The sequence below is a fragment of the Hydra vulgaris genome, chromosome 01 (assembly GCF_038396675.1).
Source record: "Hydra vulgaris chromosome 01, alternate assembly HydraT2T_AEP".
Lineage (NCBI taxonomy): Eukaryota > Metazoa > Cnidaria > Hydrozoa > Anthoathecata > Hydridae > Hydra > Hydra vulgaris.
The window spans coordinates 50,760,898-50,780,104 of record NC_088920.1 but is presented as its reverse complement, the minus strand read 5'-3'; the positions used below and the strand labels follow the sequence as shown (position 1 = coordinate 50,780,104).

The window sequence follows — 19,207 nt, the reverse complement described above, 5'->3', positions numbered from 1 at the left end:
TAAGAGTTTTAACGATTTGCGAATGACTGCATCCAAATTTTAGACTGGTGTGCCTCATTAAAACTCAGTCACTGTGGTCTTACATGGTTTTCAGAAACATGATCACCTTCGGGGTTATGATTTTGACCACAACTCATAAATCCCTTTTCTTATCTCTTCTTGCTTGGACATCATTTTTTTAATTAATTTTTATTACCTAAAAACAGGTAAGTAATGTTATATATTATTAATTATCTATAAACAAATAAATTAATTTATAAATAGTTAAATAAGCTTTAAAATTTATAAGCATGAAAAAAAAAGCTTTTGGCAATTAAAGTCAGATAAAGTATATCCAGATTTTTGGTAACCACACGTTATATATATATATATATATATATATATATATATATATATATATATATATATATATATATATATATATATATATATATATATATATATATATATATATATATATATATATATATATATATATATATATATATATATATATATATATGGGGGGGGGGTGTATACAGGGTTCATAATCATATGCTGACAAAATAGGTCATTGTTTTAGCATAAATCGAGCGAATTGAACAATCAAACTAGTTAGTAAAATTGTAAACAGTAATTTTTTAAATACACTTAAAATTTAGAAATAAAATATAGTGTTTCAACAAAATGGCGTCAAGAAAACAACATTTGTCTTTCCATCAACGAAGCCTCGTAGTTGATTTGAAAAATCAAGGAGAATCTTACCCTCAGATCCAAAAAGAAACAGGAATTCCTTATACAACAGTATCCTCAATTGTTAAGAAGCATAATCTGATTGGAACTGTTGCTAGTGTGGCTGGCAGAGGACAAAAATGCAAGAACACCTGTGCAATTAATCACAATATCATTAATATGAAAAAAATAGATTTGTTTTGGCAGCTAAATTACCTTTAGAAGTTCTAGAAGATCACAATATCACAGTAACCCCTCAAGCAAATAGAAATTGTATTAGAGAACAAGGATACAGAGGTAGAGTAGTTAGAAAAAAACCTTTTTTTTAACTGCAAAACGAATGAAATGTTGATTAGAATTTACAAAGAAGTACGAAAAAATGTCGATATCATATTGGAAAAAAATTTTGTGGTCAGATGAGTCAAAATACAACCTTGTCTCATCGCATGGAGTTCAGAAAGTGTGGTGAAAAAAAGAAGCTTATAAATTATATTAATATATTTTTAATTCAATTCTGTTATTGGCATGATCCAAAAATCAATAAGCATTCATCATTATAATTTGTAAAATATTTTTCTTTTGAGTGAAACTGCTTATAAATAAAAGAGTTTTTATCTCTTCTGTAGTGTTCAATCATTCATGTCTTTAAGTGGCGAGAAGTTTCGCATATATAACAGGATTTACATCTTGAACAAACAAATTTGTAAACAATGAATGATTTAAAATCTACAGGAAGGTGATCTTTAGATGAAAAAAAGTTAGACACTTTTAACAAAGTGAATACTAATTTTACGGTAACTGACATACAATGTCTCTTGATATTTGCGTGTAGTCTTCACTTCGTTAGCTCAGATATTTGATCAATATAAAGGAGCATTAAAAGCGATATTGATATTGAATTAAATGAATGTACTCAAAAAATATTTCTCATACTTTTTATAGAGAACAAGATATAACAGATATATGCTCTTTTCTAATGCATTTTTATTTGTTGTTTTTTGTACTTTAATGTTTTTATAGCTCTTTTTTGATTTTTGATTTAAAAACATTTTTTTTGTAAAATGAATCTGTGATTCTTTCACCATATATATATATATATATATATATATATATATATATATATATATATATATATATATATATATATATATATATATATATATATATATATATATATATATATATATATATATATATATAGATATATATATATATATATAGATATATATATATATATATAGATATATATATATATATATAGATATATATATATATATATAGATATATATATATATATATAGATATATATAGATATATATAGATATATATAGATATATATATATATATATATATATATATATATATATATATATATATATATATATATATATATATGCTGGAAAAAACTTTAAACTTTAAGAAAATATTGAAATAATAGCTTGATGCTGTTCAAAGAAAAATTTTAAAAGTCTTCAGTTTAAGCATTATGACTTTGTTTGCACAGCATTAAAGTTGAAAATAACACTCTTCAAATTTGTCTTATTTCAAGGTGTTTAATGCTATCTTGATGAAAGGTCAGTGAACTGCAGTATCTCAAAAAATAACTTAGTATGGAACCATTACAACAAAATACTGCTAATTTTGTTTATTTGGCTTATTAACCATCCAAAAAAAATAAAAACTGACATAGTTCGTCTATCACTAGAGATAATGAATTTTAAACAGTATGTTTGAATGCTACATATAATATTGGCTAAAATTTAAGGTTAGTGAACATAGTGAAGTTAGTAACATTTATTTGAATATGTTTTATGTTGAGGTAAATTTCAGCAACATCCTCAGCTAGTGTAACCAAATCAAATGCTTGATACTTGTATCTTTTTTGACACCTCTGGGTGTACTTTTTGTTGTAGACTCATTTTGAGGAAGCTTGGTCTGCCTTCATGTCTAGTTTTACAAAAATATTTCTCTAAATGTTGTTTCTGTTTATTGCAACTTTTTGACAAGGTCCTTGATGTCAACATTAGATTACATCAATTAGAGTTTAACCATTTTTCTCAAATGTTTTCATTGTTGTGACTAAAGAAGTTTTTTGCTGATGTTGGTTAACTTTGACCAATTTGATTAAGTGTGGACATCAACTGTCTCATATCATTGTTTGACATGTCTATGTTTAGTTGAACTTATACAAGGCTATTTGAAGACAAATGGTCAGGAAATAATGACTTTTTGGTTGATCAAGCTCTATTAGATTGAATTGGTTAAAAATAATGCATATTTACATTCAAAAAATAATACGTTTTATAATACCTGTTCTCAGTGGCAATCTTTACATTGGGTTTCCAGATACACTTTTTACAAAGATTGTGTTTCTAATTGAACTTCTTTCAGCTTTAGTCTTCCAATTGAACAAATTGAGTCTACTCTTGAGTTTTAGGGGAGAGGGTAAAACTTAAAAGTAATTTTATAATTTTGCATGTAATGATTAGATTTTACTATTTTTGGATGTTCTAAGGTTCTAAATTTTATTAATTGTATTTATTATTCAATATATTTAGCTAATCCACAAACATAAAATTGTATCAAATCTGATAATAACTATCCCATATTTAGAGAAATTCAAAGAGTTAAAGACAAAATATATTCTTTAAACCACATATTTGCAAAAAACCAGACTAAACAAAAAATGCATAATTAATATCAAATTGGATTAAATTTGAAATTTTTTGTCCTAAAAATGGAAAAAATTTAGGTTTTTAAAACATTTTTCCATGATTTATATGTGTATATATATATATATATATATATATATATATATATATATATATATATATATATATATATATATATATATATATATATATATATATATATATATATATATATATGTATATATATATATTATATATATATATATTTATTTATTTATTTATTTTATATATTATTTATCCATTATTAACTAGTTTAACAATAACATATTATAATATTTGTGTGTGTGTGTATATGTATGTATGTATATATATATATATGTATATATATATTAAAATATAAAAAATTTTCATTAATATATAAAAAAAGTTATACTATGTTTTTTTAGGATCAGGACAATGACTTTGTTGATACAACGTTGCAGTGTAAAACATCTTTCATAAATTCTGTTGATGGCAATGGAGATGAAAGAAATAATTTTTTTTTTCAATCGCCAAATATAACTATTCAGCAAAATTTTGCTAAATCAAGAATAGATAGTACTACATTAACTTCCACACCTGTTGAAATTGGAAAGGTAGTAATTTTTTTTTAACTATGTTTTATTTATTTGACATACTCTGAATTCAATTGTCTTTTAATGAAGACAATAAGTTTATTTTCATATACCCAAGTTTAAATATAATAAATTAATAAGTTTACTTTCAGTCCATGTGTGTTTACTTTCAGTCCATGTGTGTTTGACTAATCAAAAGGTAAAAATGAGCATAAACGTTAATTAATTTTGAAATAATCAAGATATTACAAAATTATTCAAATTCTGAATATCTAAAAGACATTAATGCTTCTTCTGATTCTGATTTAACTTTTTGAAACTTGACTTTTTCAGAAATTAATTAAAACTTGTAATTAAGTTCTATTAGATACTTAATGAAATGCCATAAATAAAGGTTTTTGTCAAAAGAAAATAATAATAGCAAATCAAAAAAATGAATTAAATTTAAACTTTGTAGTTTTAGGGCAAAAACAGTTAAAGAATACTTTAATCATTTTTATAGTTGAACAATCCGACAACAGAAAAAGTAAAGTCTAAAATCGGAACCACACCTCTAACTTTAAATTTATCTACCCAAGAGCCTGTTTTAAATGAAAAAGGAGAACTTACACCTCAAGCCACGTAATTTTTCCATTTTTCAAATTTTATAAATATTTTGTAATCTTTTAAACAACATTTTTTTCTGTGTTTTAAAATTTGTTTTTTTTTTTTAGTACTCCAAATGAAACTTTTGATATGGCCCATGGGACCATGTCACTTGAGAGAAAAAATAGTCGTTCACAATCAAATGTTGAGTTAATAAGGTATATATGTTTGATTTAATCTATAAATATTTGAATACTTTTATATTCACTATAAATATAAGTTATATTAATTAAAAATTTAAATATAAGTTAATGTAATGAATATAAAATAATGTTAAAATTAAAATTACATAATATAACAAATGTTATATTATGTAATTTGAATGTAATAAGAATATAAAATAAAAAATAAATAAAAAAATGAATTATGTGTTAAATCAATTACTTGTGTATTTGTTTACGCCAAAGGTTATTCACATTCACAGGTTTAAATTATATTTAGAACAATTTTAATTTACATTCAAAGCAAAGTTTCTGTATTCATTTTGAATTTAGAAAAATTATTTAAGTCACAGAAAAGTTATCCAAGTGCATATGAGTGAGTCATCTAGTTAGTGCAGTACAAAACTTTAGTAAGTTTTTATTGCACTTAAGCAGATCTAGGCTTCCAGATTTAGTTTGAAATAATGCCAGTTCATACATATGACGTTTACACTTACAAATATTTACAAAAATAGTTTGCACAGCAACCCAGGCCATCTTAATATTCTCTTCATTTTAGAAAATCCATTAAGCTTCAGTGGTTGAACATTTTTAAAGTCTTTAGGAAAAAAAAGTTTTTTAAATTTTTAAACAAATAATCAGATAAATTTATTTAATGCATTTGCATAATTAATGCATTAATTTATAATCTAATGTTAATTTTAGCTTTAATCATAATTTTTTAGAAAATGCTTTTTATTTGTACAATAATATAAATATTCTTGTTAAAAATGAAATAGTTTTCTTATTAAAATGTTGAGTTTTTAAGTTTTGAAAAATTTAAAAGGTTTTTTTTAATGTTGAAAATTGAAAAGTCAAGAGGAGATAACATGTTAATGAGCTATAAACTTTAAGTTTTACTTATATTCCTTCTTCAGTTACAAGTATATAAAACAGCCTTTATGATTCTCCAGAATACATTAATTTTTACAACATTTTATTTAAAACAAAAGTTTTGATATTGAAAGGTATTAGTTACTATAGTTACTATAGTTGCTTAGAAAACAGCTTTGTTTGATTTTCAGGTTTTAATTACTTACTTTTGAAATAACTGATTCAAGTTTTATACTTTAACTTTTTTTTAGTTATTTTGTTGGAATCTGGTATTTGAAATTAAGTTATATTTTGTTAAGCTGCTTAAAAAGTTAAGCAACAGTCTGTATTAATTAGGCCAAATTAAGCATTAGAATAATTTTTTTCTTTCTAAATTTTGTGTGTGTTTATTTCTTATATTCAAATGTTTAGAGATGTGTTGCAGATAGACAAATAACTGCTATGATTTGAGATTTTTTTTTTTAATTAGTTTTTAAAGGACAAACGTAAGTAATAGTTTTAAAATGTTAAGAAATCAAAACAAACAAGTTACCCTAAAAGCTCAATTTTTTTTTTTTTTTTTGGTATTGGTATTTTTTTTTTGGTATTGGTTAATTAATTTTTTTTCTTTGGTATTGGTTGACTATGAACATTTACAAAATGCTATAAGAATTTATTTTTATTTTTAGCGATGGCATAAAAACAAAACAGGTAATTTTTATATTATTTTTTATTAATATTTTTGCTTAATATTAATGGAGGCTAAAAATCTTTCTTTATATTTATTTAAGATATAAATATAGAGAAATATTACTTTATAATTATGTTTTTAAGCAGAAGTTGTTTTGCTTATTATTTTTAATCTAAGTAGTTCAACTTTTGAAGTAAAAATTTTTTCATGATTATCACATTGAACCCTTGTTATTATAAAAGTTGTCAAACAATTCACAGTATTTTGCATTTTTCACAATTTATAGTGCTTATATTTTGCATTTTATAAATATACTTTGTTGTTTTAAGATTAACTGGAAGTTGAAACGATTTAAATTTTTTAATTGGGTATTATATTGGAACAATTTAAAAGTACAATATGTGTGAAAAAAATATATATATATTTTTTTATATGTTTTGCCGCTATACAAATTGTGTGACATTTTTTATGTAACAATAGCTTCTAACTATTTATAAGTTTATTATAAGTATTTCTAAGCTTGTTAAATATGTTGATAAGCAAATTGGTTGATTGTGGTAATAAGCTAGTGATTACAACTTAATATGCTAGTTATGATGAAGTATAAGTTATATGATGTGTAACTTGTAATGTGGATTTTTTGATTTGCTTTATACTATAAAAAAGCACCTAGTATTGCAAAATATTAGGCGTCCTATTTAATCATTAACTTTGGTATTTTTGTGTATTTAGTCACCTATGTTATCACCTAGCGATCAATCTAAGCTTTATACAAATACGCTACCTATAGCAACAGTATGTATTATAGCACCAATATGTATTATAACTAAATATATAAATACGCTAGCACCAGTATGTATTACAATACTAATTGTCTTGTTTATTAAATTTTGACGTATTGAAATCTTTTTTTTTCCTTAATTATTAATGATATTTTTAATAGCATAGTAATAAAAATATTTCTATTAGTGGTATGGAAAATAAGTTGTCTCTTTGTTATAAGAAAAATATTTCTATTAGTGGTATGGAAAATTAGTTGTCTCTTTGTTATAAGAAAAATATTTCTATTAGTGGTATGGAAAATTAGTTGTCTCTTTGTTATAAGAAAAATATTTCTATTAGTGGTATGGAAAATAAGTTGTCTCTTTGTTATAAGAAAAATATTTCTATTAGTGGTATGGAAAATTAGTTGTCTCTTTGTTATAAGAAAAATATTTCTATTAGTGGTATGGAAAATAAGTTGTCTCTTTGTTATAAGAAAAATATTTCTATTAGTGGTATGGAAAATAAGTTGTCTCTTTGTTATAAGAAAAATATTTCTATTAGTGGTATGGAAAATAAGTTGTCTCTTTGTTGTAAGAAATCATGGTTTAAGTTTTGGTGTTAAAATCTTACACTTATTTACTTTTTTTTTAGAAAACAGATGTGGTATTTGAGGGTATTGGTCCAAGAAATCCACTAATTTCAAAAAATAAAAGTATGTTTTAGAGTGTATTAACCAATGTAAAGGTGGTTAAATTATGGCTTCAAATGAAAATAAATTATTGTTGAATAAAGTTTTATTAGGCCACTCTTGGAATATATTACCACCATTGAGAAATAGAATATTATTTTTATCTTTAAAGTTTTGAAAGTTTGTTTTACTTAACAAACTTTTGAATAGTTATATATTACAATAATATATATTAATATTATTAGTATATATATAAATGACATAATATTAATAATAGTTGTAACAAGTTTTTTGAATATAAAAGTTGAGAGTTTAAAGTCTGATATTTATTGTTTGTTTTGTTTAAGATTCAAAATTCTTAGATGCAGCATCATCTTACACAATGAGAAGAATCTTTGATTCTGCTAAAGAAGAATTTGAACAATTAGAAAAATTAAGAGAGGTTAAATTGTTTTTGGGAATCAAATTTTTTAGGTTTCTTTTCTTTCAACTTTTGAATAAAAATAATTTGCTTTATTTTAATGAGAAGAATTATAACTATTATTGCCTTTAATTTTTGGTCTCTATTTATAATAGGCAATTGAAACAAGACTTCGTATTAAGTTACCAGACGACCTTCCCGCATCTCTTTCAGATGGAATTGTCTTATGTCATTTAGTAAATCATTTGCGCAAAGGAACCATTTCTGTGATACATGTACCTAGTGCAGGAGTGGTAAGAGTTTTGCTTTTTTTGAGTTTTGCTTGAGTATTATACCTTCAGAATCAATACTAATAATTCACAAACACTTTTAAATTGATACAGGTAGTTAATTGTTTTTTTGTTGTTTTTTTTTGCAAGAAAATTTTTGCATAAAATTTGTAATTATATATTTACTATTTATGATTCTACATAAATTTCTAATTATTTATCATTGGTTTATTTTCGCACTTATATTGGTTTATTTTTATTAACTTCACTTAAATAGCTTATAAAATATTAATTGTTTATTTATTCTAGGTAAGTTTTATAAAAATTAAAAGTAATGATATTGTAAAAAAAATGTTTTCTTAGATATTGCTTTAAGTTATATAAATTTTATTTTAGCCAAAGTTAACAATGCCGAAGTGTCAAATGAATGTTGATGCTTTTTTAGATGCTTGTAGGAAAGTTGGAGTAGAAAGGGTAAGTCCTATTTTTTTGATATCATTAACTCATATTGAAACATAGTTATATAGATTAGGAAGTTTTTGTTATTGTCATTAAAACTGGAAATATTGTAGCTTAGCATTAGACAGCACCTTTTTACATTTATTTCTTGCAATAATAAAATAGCTTTTGTTCTCAAGAGAGTTGTTCTTTCAAAAAAGTTGAGAAAAATGATTACGATTGGATATAGCTGCTGCATAAGAATGTAAAAACCATAAAATAGAACAAAGCTTGACTTGAAACCAATGTGAAGGAATAAAAACTTCTATACCTGTCTACATCCAGGAGGTTATGTAGGAGGTAAATTAATCAGCGAGAGACAAAAGACTTCAGCCCAAGGACTGTCACTAAGAAAATCATGAAAAGAATCCCTGTCAGCTTTGGAGTAGTAGTAGTCTTTGCCTAGAAGATCTTTTACAAGACAGTAGCTGAATGCAGTTAACATCTGCCCAAAATTAGTATTTTTATCAAGACTCATCCTAAGCCTTTATTCAACCAAGAGCCCAAAATCGGAGGAATTTTAAGTCAGAGTTTATTTATCCTAGCCTTTGCCTAGAAACAATAGCTCCTAACTACAAGGCTGCAGGACAAGGGGCAAGTAGTACTGGGTTACATGTTACCAGTAGCAAGGTGATCATGATGATCCTGAATCTGACGGACCTAGAGTAGTCAAAAGAAGTTACTTCTGTAAACAGTACTTTATAACATTGAACAGGATATATTGGAAATGCATTAGGAAAAGCATTACACCTTTTTTTTCATTTTTTTTTTTAGTTCTGATTCACTCCCAACAAGGCTGCAAGCAACCACTATTAAGTTGGGAGTTACAAGAAAAAAAAGAATAGAGTTATAGAGCAAGGAAACAGTTGACAGAAGGCTTAAAAAGTTAAAGGTTGTATGAGTTGGGAAAACATAAAGATGGGAGAGAGTTTCAAAGGTTGAAGTGCCGGGAAAAAAACTAGACAAAAGTTTTTGAAGCATGCAGGGACAGATACAGTAAAAGAATGAGACTTTGATGAATGAAGAGTCAAGCGAGAATGAGTTTTAGTTGATGGAACTAGAGATGATAGCTCCTTCGAGATGATAGCTCATTTGATAATGGGAAAGCGGCTCAAGCTTAGCAGATACCGGGTCCAACTACATTTACAATGGGTTTTTGGACCTTGTCTAGAAGAGAAAGAACATCATTAGAAGAACCAGCCCAAATATGACAACAGTATTCCATACAGGGACGAATAAGAGATTTTTATATGGAGAAAATGGAATCAGGAGAGAAAAAATGGCAAGCATGATAAAGAGAAGCAACCTTAACAGATGCTAATCTAGTAATCGATTGTATGTATGGTTTTCAAGAAAGATCAGTAGTAATTGATAATCCAAGAAAACGTAAAGAAGAGGACTCAGTAAGAGGGTTGCCATTTATTAATATGGGAATGTCGACAGTACTGCAATAGTTGTTTGCAATAAATAACTGAGTTTTGTTTTGGTTAAAATTTACAAACCACTGTGAGCCCAAATCTGTTACAAAAGTGAGATCAGATTCAAGATTGGCTGCCTGTTTTAAGCGATCGAAAAGAGAAGACTTTTTGTCAAGACAGGAATATAAAGTTGAGTCATCAGCAAAAGAGCCGCTTTAGATGTAAGCTTGTCGGGAAGATCAATAATGTAGATAAAAAATAAATTAAGACCAAGAAAAGTGTTGGCCTTCAAGGATGACTTTAATAAAGCGGTTAGAAAGAAACGATTTGATAATCTTAAAGACTTTCCCAGATACACCATAAAGAGATACACATATAGAAATACATCATGAAGAAGTACACATTTTCCAGATACACCATAAGGAAATACATATATAAAGAAATACAGGAAATTAAGGTGAGCATAAGTTATATAATTGTAATTGGTAAGTTACTCTAGAAATTCAAGCAGAACACAAACATACATATAGTAACTTACAGGTGATTAAACACTGTGCCAGAGGTTCAGACAGAATGCAAACCTACAAATAATGACTTATGTGTAAATAAACACTGCGCCAGAGATTCAGACAGAACACACACATACATATAGTTAGTTACAAGTGAATGAAAACCGTGCTAGAGGTTCAGATAGAATACAAACATACATATAGGTCTATGAGTGAGTGAACACTGTCACTATAGATGCACTATAGACAGGTATTAGATTATATAGATAAAGCACAGCCATATATATATATATATATATATATATATATATATATATATATATATATATATATATATATATATATATATATATATATATATATATATATATGTATATATGTATATATATGTATATATATATATATATATATATGTATATATATATATATATATATATATATATATATATATATATATTTATATATATATATATATAATAGTTTATAGGGCGGGTGTCTAGACTCCCTTGAAACAAATATAAAATTAATTAAAAAATAAATAGAGTTACATCCATAATAGAAGTTTTTATTTAATTAATCATATATTAAACTATTTAAGATGTCTTTTAAAATTTTTATATATAACGTATTCATTAATCTATATTTTGTCATGTTTTAATTGTTTGATCTCCTTTCCTTGAGTAAGACTACGAACTTTAGTTTTAAGCCCCACATCAAGTTTTTCACATTACTATCAGGAATGTTATCACAAACTTTATCTTTATCTACTTATGAACAGCTCAGACTCTGTATTGAACCCTGTGTTTTATTTAACTTGAACTTACAAATAGCCTAAAATTTTTCTATAGGAAACAAACTATAGCTACAAATTGCTTGCCAAATTATACAGCTCCTGCCAAACTTTTCTAGCTTTATATTTTTATATTTATCACTGACAGCTCTATGCTTAATGCCAGCATAAAATTTGTGACCTGGTATTTGTCTTTAGTCTAATTTGACATAAGTTTTACCATCAAGAATTAGGCAGCCATTGAATTTTGTCCAAATGTATGTTTTGAATATTTTATCTTGAGATGAGAGTAAACTCCAACAAAAATTCTTGACTTTTTGCACAAAAGAACGAGATGTATTGTATCTATTTGGTCTTTCATAGTCAGATAGTCCAGAACTCTGCAAGTATTAACATCGAATTTCCAAGGCCTACTTTTTATTCTGAAACTCCTCCCTATTTTAGATTGGTTCTACTCTGATTTGAATAACTAATATTATTCAAATCAGAGTAGTTATTAAAAAGCACATGTGTGTGATGACAAAATAAAGTTGGATGAACATGCAGTTTTTATTCCCTCCTGCTCATATCAAATTTAAAATAACTTGAGGTGTTAATTATGCTAGATTTTAAGGCCAGAGTCTATATTACTTTAAACTTCTGTCCAATTAGATTAAATTAGATACAGTCCAATTAATTACAGGTTTCCATATAATTCAATGAAAACCAATCTAATCTCTAATCAATTCAATCATAAAATGAGAACAAACCATCTCTGTCAAATATGTACGCTATAAGTGATGGTATTCAAGGTACTTTGCTGAATTGGATTAAAGCATGGTTAATTGGGCAGAAACATAAAGTTGTTGTTAATGGTTATACATTTGACTGGAAGGTTGTAATCTTGTAAAAATTTAGTTCATGACACACTACTTTTCCTACTGCATATAAATAATCTACCAGACAAAGTAGTAAACCGCTCTAAAATATATATGTGGATGAAAGAAAATCATTGAAAACATTAAGTCTTCTAAAGACAAGGAATCTTTGCAAGCTGTCAAATGGTCTGAACATTGGTATATGCCATTCATTCATTCATTCATTCAAGGTTGATAAATTTAAGGTTATGCATTTTGTTCGTCATGAAACAAAAATTTTTTGTTTCATGACGAACTCAAGATTTTTCAACGATTGAAACACTTGGATCACGTTTAACACTTAAGTTCACTAAAATTGAAAAAGATCTTAGGGTCGTGATATCAGATGACCTGAAAGGGCAATTCCAGATAGAAATGGCGGCATCAAATACAAATTGCATGCTAGGTAAACTCAAAAATAGTCTTTTGTAGTTAAAATCTAAATCTTTAGCAAACATTCTATTTGACTTATATTTGGTCACATCTAAAATTTCCAGTACACACCTGGTCACCTCATCTTAAGAAAGACATTGCAACCCTCAAAAAAATTTAACATGGAGTCATTAAGACATTAGCATTTATAAAGCACTTGACTTATAAAGAATGGTTAAACTGCCTCGGTATTACCACTCTAGAACAGAGGAGGATTAAAGGAGACCTTTTTTTCAAACAGTTCAAAATTGAAAAAGGTAATAAAATTATTTATTACATTATACTTTATTATTTATTTAATAAAGTTATCGAAAATTATGAAACTGTCATTTCAGATGTCAAAGTTTAAAGAACTTTATTATTACTTTTACAGAATCAACAAACACGATTTTTATTTAAAAAAAAATGCACAAATAATTTATTTTTTTCTAAAATTCACTTCTAAAGTTAAAAAATTTTTTAACTGTGTAACAAAACTTTTACACCCTCAATAATAATATATTACATTATACTTTATTAAATAAATAATAAAGTAAAATGTAATAAAAATCTTCATGCATCAGACTCTCTCAATCTCCCAGATAAAGTACCATATGAGAAGCCATAATCATTAGTTTGTCAAACAAAAAACTATTTGTTGCGAAAAGAGTTTGATGTTTTATAAACTTTGAAAAAATCATTCATAATGACATAACTACAGCTACATTAAAAAGTTTTTTTGCTTCAGTTAATTTAGCTGTCTTTCCTAGAAAAAATAGAAGTCATTTTAAATGACCTACGTAAATAAGTTTAAAGATTCTCAATGTAACTCAATTGATGCCTCATGAAACTGTTATAACAAAGAAGCCTGGTGTCTCTTCTCTTTGTCGACAAATGTAATTTTTATTTGATAATGAAAAATATATATATATATATATATACATATATATATATACTCTTGCATGGTCAGTTTCTTCCATGAACTGTCGTTTTAAATCAAAGGCTAATAAACCAGACCATATGCAAACGTTTTTTTTTTTTGTTTTTTTTATTGATTGACATTTTTAACTGATAGATTGCCCAAACCTTAGTTGATTTACCAGCACTCCTTGCACCTATTTGTCAGTAGGTCATTGTATTCTATAAATGGTAAAAAAAAAATAACCTCTAACAGCAATTGATAGTAAATAAATTATAATTAAAATAATTAAAGAAAAAAACAAACTTTGATATATTTATAATTATAATGTTATTACATATTACAATTTTACATTAAATAGCTTTAAAGAACAAAAAAAAAATTGTTAGCTCTAGAAATACGAAAGAAAAATTTTTTTATTCGTAATTAATTTTTGGTATAATCAATAAAATCAAGTTTTTATTTTTTAAATTTTATTGAATACTACTTAATTAATTTTACGAGACTAAATATAGCTATTTATTATTACCTAATCCATCAAGGCTACAACATAACTAATGCCATTTTAGGTTAAACAAAAACACATAGCATGACAACTTATTCTGTCCTTTTTTCTAATAGTTTTATTATCTTTTGATGCGAAAATCCACCTTTATATGGTTCATAGTCTTTTGACTTTGATTTTTTTACTTGTGTGTAATGTACAAAAAATTATTGTTCATTTGAAAACATATAAACTTCGCTTATTTTGTTAAATTTTTTAAATAGAGTATTAATATCCACTTGTTATCTTTTCTATTTAAATTATTGTAGCTTGCCAAACTTTTTCTAAATGTTCACAGTGTGAATAAGTGTTTAAAAGTTTATAGACGAATATAAAGTTTGCATGCGTAAGGTAATTCACCAGTTGTCTGGTACAACTTCATATAAACTTTTATATTGAGTACGCTTCAAGGCTAAGGAAATTGAGTTACATGTAGAACAATAATAACCCTAGAAATTTTCATCAGTTTTATTCTTTTATTAGTTAATCTTATATATAAAAAAAGCACAAGTATTCCATCATAGGCAACTACTGCTCCTATGATGGTATAGGGGAGGATGGGGCTGGTTAGCATCAAGGGTAACTTGACGATTTCATTTGACCTTAGAGTCTTCCCTCAGAAATGCCAGAAATTACACATAATTATCCTAATTAACCTTTTTGTGTTGCACAGCAGCAGTGTAGAATTTCGCGTATGGGCATAAAAGATATTGCGTTTTATGTGTTTTTTGAACCAAAAATTTTTTAGTGAAGTAACAAATATGATGTTTTTCTCAACTCGTCAATATTGCAACACACCTAACTCGTCAGTATGTCATCATAGGAAGAAGTCATCGTTTTCATTTAAACAAGCTTTTTTGCCTTGTTCAAAAGATAAAATTAAAATAAGTAAAGTAACTAATGTAAAGTCTGTATAGACATGTAGGTCTAATCACTTTTTCGCCATATTTATACACCAATATTTATAAAAATATGATCGGTATGCCGTCATAGGCACCTTTCCCCTATAACAAGTAGATTTTTTTCCATTTCTTTAAATTAACAACAAGTCCTCATCACCAAGATAAACTTTATTGAAATTGAGGAACTTTATTTGAGATTTTTACGAGTTAAAATTCTCTTGTACAAATTTTTGATACTTTTTAAATACTTAGAAGACTACTAAAATAAAATGAATTCCCTGTTGATAATAACAACTTATAAGACTTATATTGATAAACTTAGTTTATTATTACTTTGATATTTATTTATAAAATGTGCTTTTCTTTTATTTTAATTATATTTCTTAATAAATGGGCACATGCTTCCCTTTCAAAATCAGCGAATTAGTTTGAACATACCTCTGCCTATTCTGAACATACCTCTGCCTATTCTGAACATACCTCTGCCTATTCTGAACATACCTCTGCCTATTCTGCCATACTCTGCCTATTCTGTATAGGGTTTCAAAATATGCAATCGGGGTATTTTGATGTTTGTTTTCACTTTGGCAAATGAATCAATAAAATTAATAATCTATAAACATTGTTGTTTCATTCTTAAAAAAGTTTTATGTAAATGAAATTCAACGCATTCAGATAATTTAAAATATAATTTAAAATTATATAAAAAGTTAATTTAAAATTGAGATGGAGTAAAATAGGGTAATTTGCAAATTTCGCTACCAATTGATTAGTATTTCTACTTTTATAACTATAACTTTACTCAGGAATAAGATTATATGGTTATAAATTTCTATTAGAAAAAATATATGGTTTAAATTTCTATTAGAAAAAGTACTAATTTCTTATAAATCTTTGTCAAAAAATACTTATTTTTTCAAAGACTTAATATGAAAATTAATTAACAAAAATAATCTTCAAAATAACAGAAAATTTAAAATGCTCTTAAAATTCTAATTATTTATTTCCGTCAAAAGTTTATAAGATCAAAATGTAGAAAATTTTTCAAAGAATCTGTGTATTGTTTTTTTTGTTTTTTTTCCTAATTTTGATCGTTTTCAGAGTTATTCCAGAAATACTAATGGGGGAATTTTGAGACCTAATAATATTAAATAGGAATTTGTATAGATTGTTATAATTTGAGTAGATTATTTTGAGACCTAATAATATTAAATAGGAATTAGAATAAGTTATTATTATTTCCCCCCTTTTTGTTTTGGTAAATAATTTCTCAGGTCATATTGGTCTTGTAACCTATTAAAATTTAATCGATCAATTATCAATAAGGTTCGAAAAACCGAATCCTAAATACTGCAGTTTTCTTCTCGTGTATTCGATTCCGACATCCGATAAAAGTATCCGATATCCGTTAATTAATTTTTTAAAACTTCTTGAGCATTCAAAATTTAAAATTTTAATCCAGTATTTGTTAAGCGTAATCAATATTATAGTTTCACATTAAAAACGATAGTTTTTAATTATGTAAACGTCGATATCTCTTTGTAAAATTACACAGAATTTACAAATATACAAAATGTACATACAAACTATATTTCCAAGAAAAATACAATTATCTCTAAATATATATACAATTATTTACACTAAATTATATCGTGACACTAATTGGTCATAAACAAGCCTTAAGAGTTTATTAGAATCAACAAAACATAAATGTAAATAATTTTTTCAGTTAATTTTAGTTTTTCCTTTCAAAATTAAAGTCTCTTATTTTAACCCATCAAGATGAGTTCCAAAAAAACATCAAAATATGGGAACAATTTTCTAATGGAAAATTTCTAATAGAAGTTTCTAATGGAAAAGCAGAATGTAAAATATGCGATTTTACAGTCTGACAAAGATTTCAAACAGCAATGACTCTACTGGTGCAATGATAAACCACATAAAAACGATTTATAGAATTATGCTAAGTAAGTCAAGCCATGAAGATGGTGATAATGGTGAGCCAGTGATAAAAAAACAAAAAATAATTGTTAATTTCATGACATGTTGTAGCCAATAAGAAATTGTCACTAAACTAGCTGTTGTTGATGGATTTTTAATTAGAGCAATTACGCAATCTAATTTTATACAAGAGTCAATAGCCAAATGTACCAAGCATCTGCCAAAAGAACAATTCGATGTCATGGGACTTTTTCATAAAAGTTAAGAAGAAGAAAAAGCGAAACTAAGTAAAATATTAGTTGAAAAGCTGAAGGGTAATAGAGGATTCAGTATTACACTAGACGAGTGAACAAGTATTTAGATGAAATGCTATGTTAATATCAATTTACATGATGCTTAAGAAAAAGTACTTTATAATATTTATAAACTTTATAATCTTGGATTTAAGAGCGAGATTAGTGAGAATCTTGAATCTTGTTCTGCAGTGTATCTCGTTAAAACTCATTTAGAAAACTTTACCATTTCTTTCGAGAAAGATATTGTTGCCTGAACTTGTGATGGTGCTCCTACAATGATCATGGATGGCAGAGAGAACCCAGTAATTTATCAGTTATGTTTAAACAACTGATTAGCAAAACCTTTGGATCCAATTTGAGAAAAGCTCGTCTAAAATGGGTTTGTGAAAAATGTGGACCCAAAAAAAAATACAGTACAATTTTATTGCTCAATAAAATGTAGAAAGCAATAAGTTTTTAAACTCATGTACAAGTTTTTAATCTCTCATGTATTATAATTGGTAAACTTTTTAGTATACTAATTTTTTTTAAATTTTCATGATGATTTTAAGACTTTTATTTTTAGTTAATTCCCCGCTTATTTAGTATTGTTAGAATTTTTTTTAACCGATTGTAAATGTGTTTTTAAAAAATTTAAACTGTTATTTTACATTGTAAACTTTTTGGGTTTATTTTTTAGGGTAATTTTGCCACCCCGTTTTTTCTGTCCTCATTAATAAAAATATTTCTTTTTTTTTTAAAAAAAAATTTTTTTTGTAGTTTAAAAATATTATTATTAACAATAAAAATATTTTTCTATTTGCATTTTTTTGGTTCTCAAGTTGTTTAAATTTAAAGAAATTACTCCAGTTTACTGGAGTAAGAAATTTACTGGAGTAAGAAATTTACTCCAGTTTACTTCAAATATATATGTATGTATGTATCTATATGTATATATATATATAATGTTAGGTTGAACTATGTTCTCCTGGTGATATTCTTGAAGAAAAAAGTCCGACTAGGCTTTGTAAAACTGTACAAGCGCTACTGGTTGCATTAAATTTTAGTTCACCTTTGCAAGGTTCAAAAACTACTTCTACTGTGTAGCACGGTATATCATATTTGAAGTATAATTTGAATAATAATTTGAAAGTTGAAAATGTTAACATTCGTATAACAAACAACGATTTAGTTAGAAGTTTTTTATTCAAATATTTTTCTTCGTCTTCCGTTCATATTTCTAGGTTTTTTTTCTAATCAATGTCACTTTTTATTTGTAAATTGACAATATCATTTATTTTTATCTGTTATAAATATATACAAACATGTAGCATAGAATATTAAACTTTTTTCTGTATCTTTTAACGGCACACGATTTCGTTTTTTGAAATTGAAGTATGTTTGATTTTCGTTAAATATATATCTTTCAAATGAATACTTTTGGTATATATTTTCTATTACTTATAGGTAAGTTTAATTTAGAATTTAAATTTTAAAATTTCTAGAGTATGTTTTCCCACTCTAAAACGAAATCTATAAAAAATTTAGCTATTGTATTTTAATTAAGTAAATGTCTAAAGTAAATGTCTAAATTATTTTTTAAATATTTTTGTATATTGCGTTTTATTGAGGTAAG

The 19,207-nt window shown here is 25.8% G+C and overlaps 1 protein-coding gene across 2 annotated transcripts in view; it reads left to right on the top strand.

Annotated features, from left to right (window-relative positions):
* Positions 1-19,006, top strand: part of LOC100214577 (DISP complex protein LRCH3) — a 57,041-nt gene extending 38,035 nt beyond the window's left edge. Inside the window, exons 9-18 of one of the 2 annotated variants that reach the window (XM_065788503.1) lie at positions 3,809-3,997; positions 4,479-4,597; positions 4,690-4,779; positions 6,324-6,345; positions 7,058-7,120; positions 7,742-7,802; positions 8,141-8,220; positions 8,355-8,492; positions 8,865-8,942; positions 18,544-19,006. In XM_065788503.1, coding sequence (XP_065644575.1) covers positions 3,809-3,997; positions 4,479-4,597; positions 4,690-4,779; positions 6,324-6,345; positions 7,058-7,120; positions 7,742-7,802; positions 8,141-8,220; positions 8,355-8,492; positions 8,865-8,942; positions 18,544-18,678 — 975 coding nt within the window. In that variant the 3' untranslated portion in view covers positions 18,679-19,006. Of the gene's footprint in view, positions 1-3,808; positions 3,998-4,478; positions 4,598-4,689; positions 4,780-6,323; positions 6,346-7,057; positions 7,121-7,741; positions 7,803-8,125; positions 8,221-8,354; positions 8,493-8,864; positions 8,943-18,543 lie in introns of both variants that reach the window. The other variant, XM_065788502.1, reaches the window with a different exon arrangement.
* Positions 19,007-19,207: the final 201 nt, after the last annotated feature.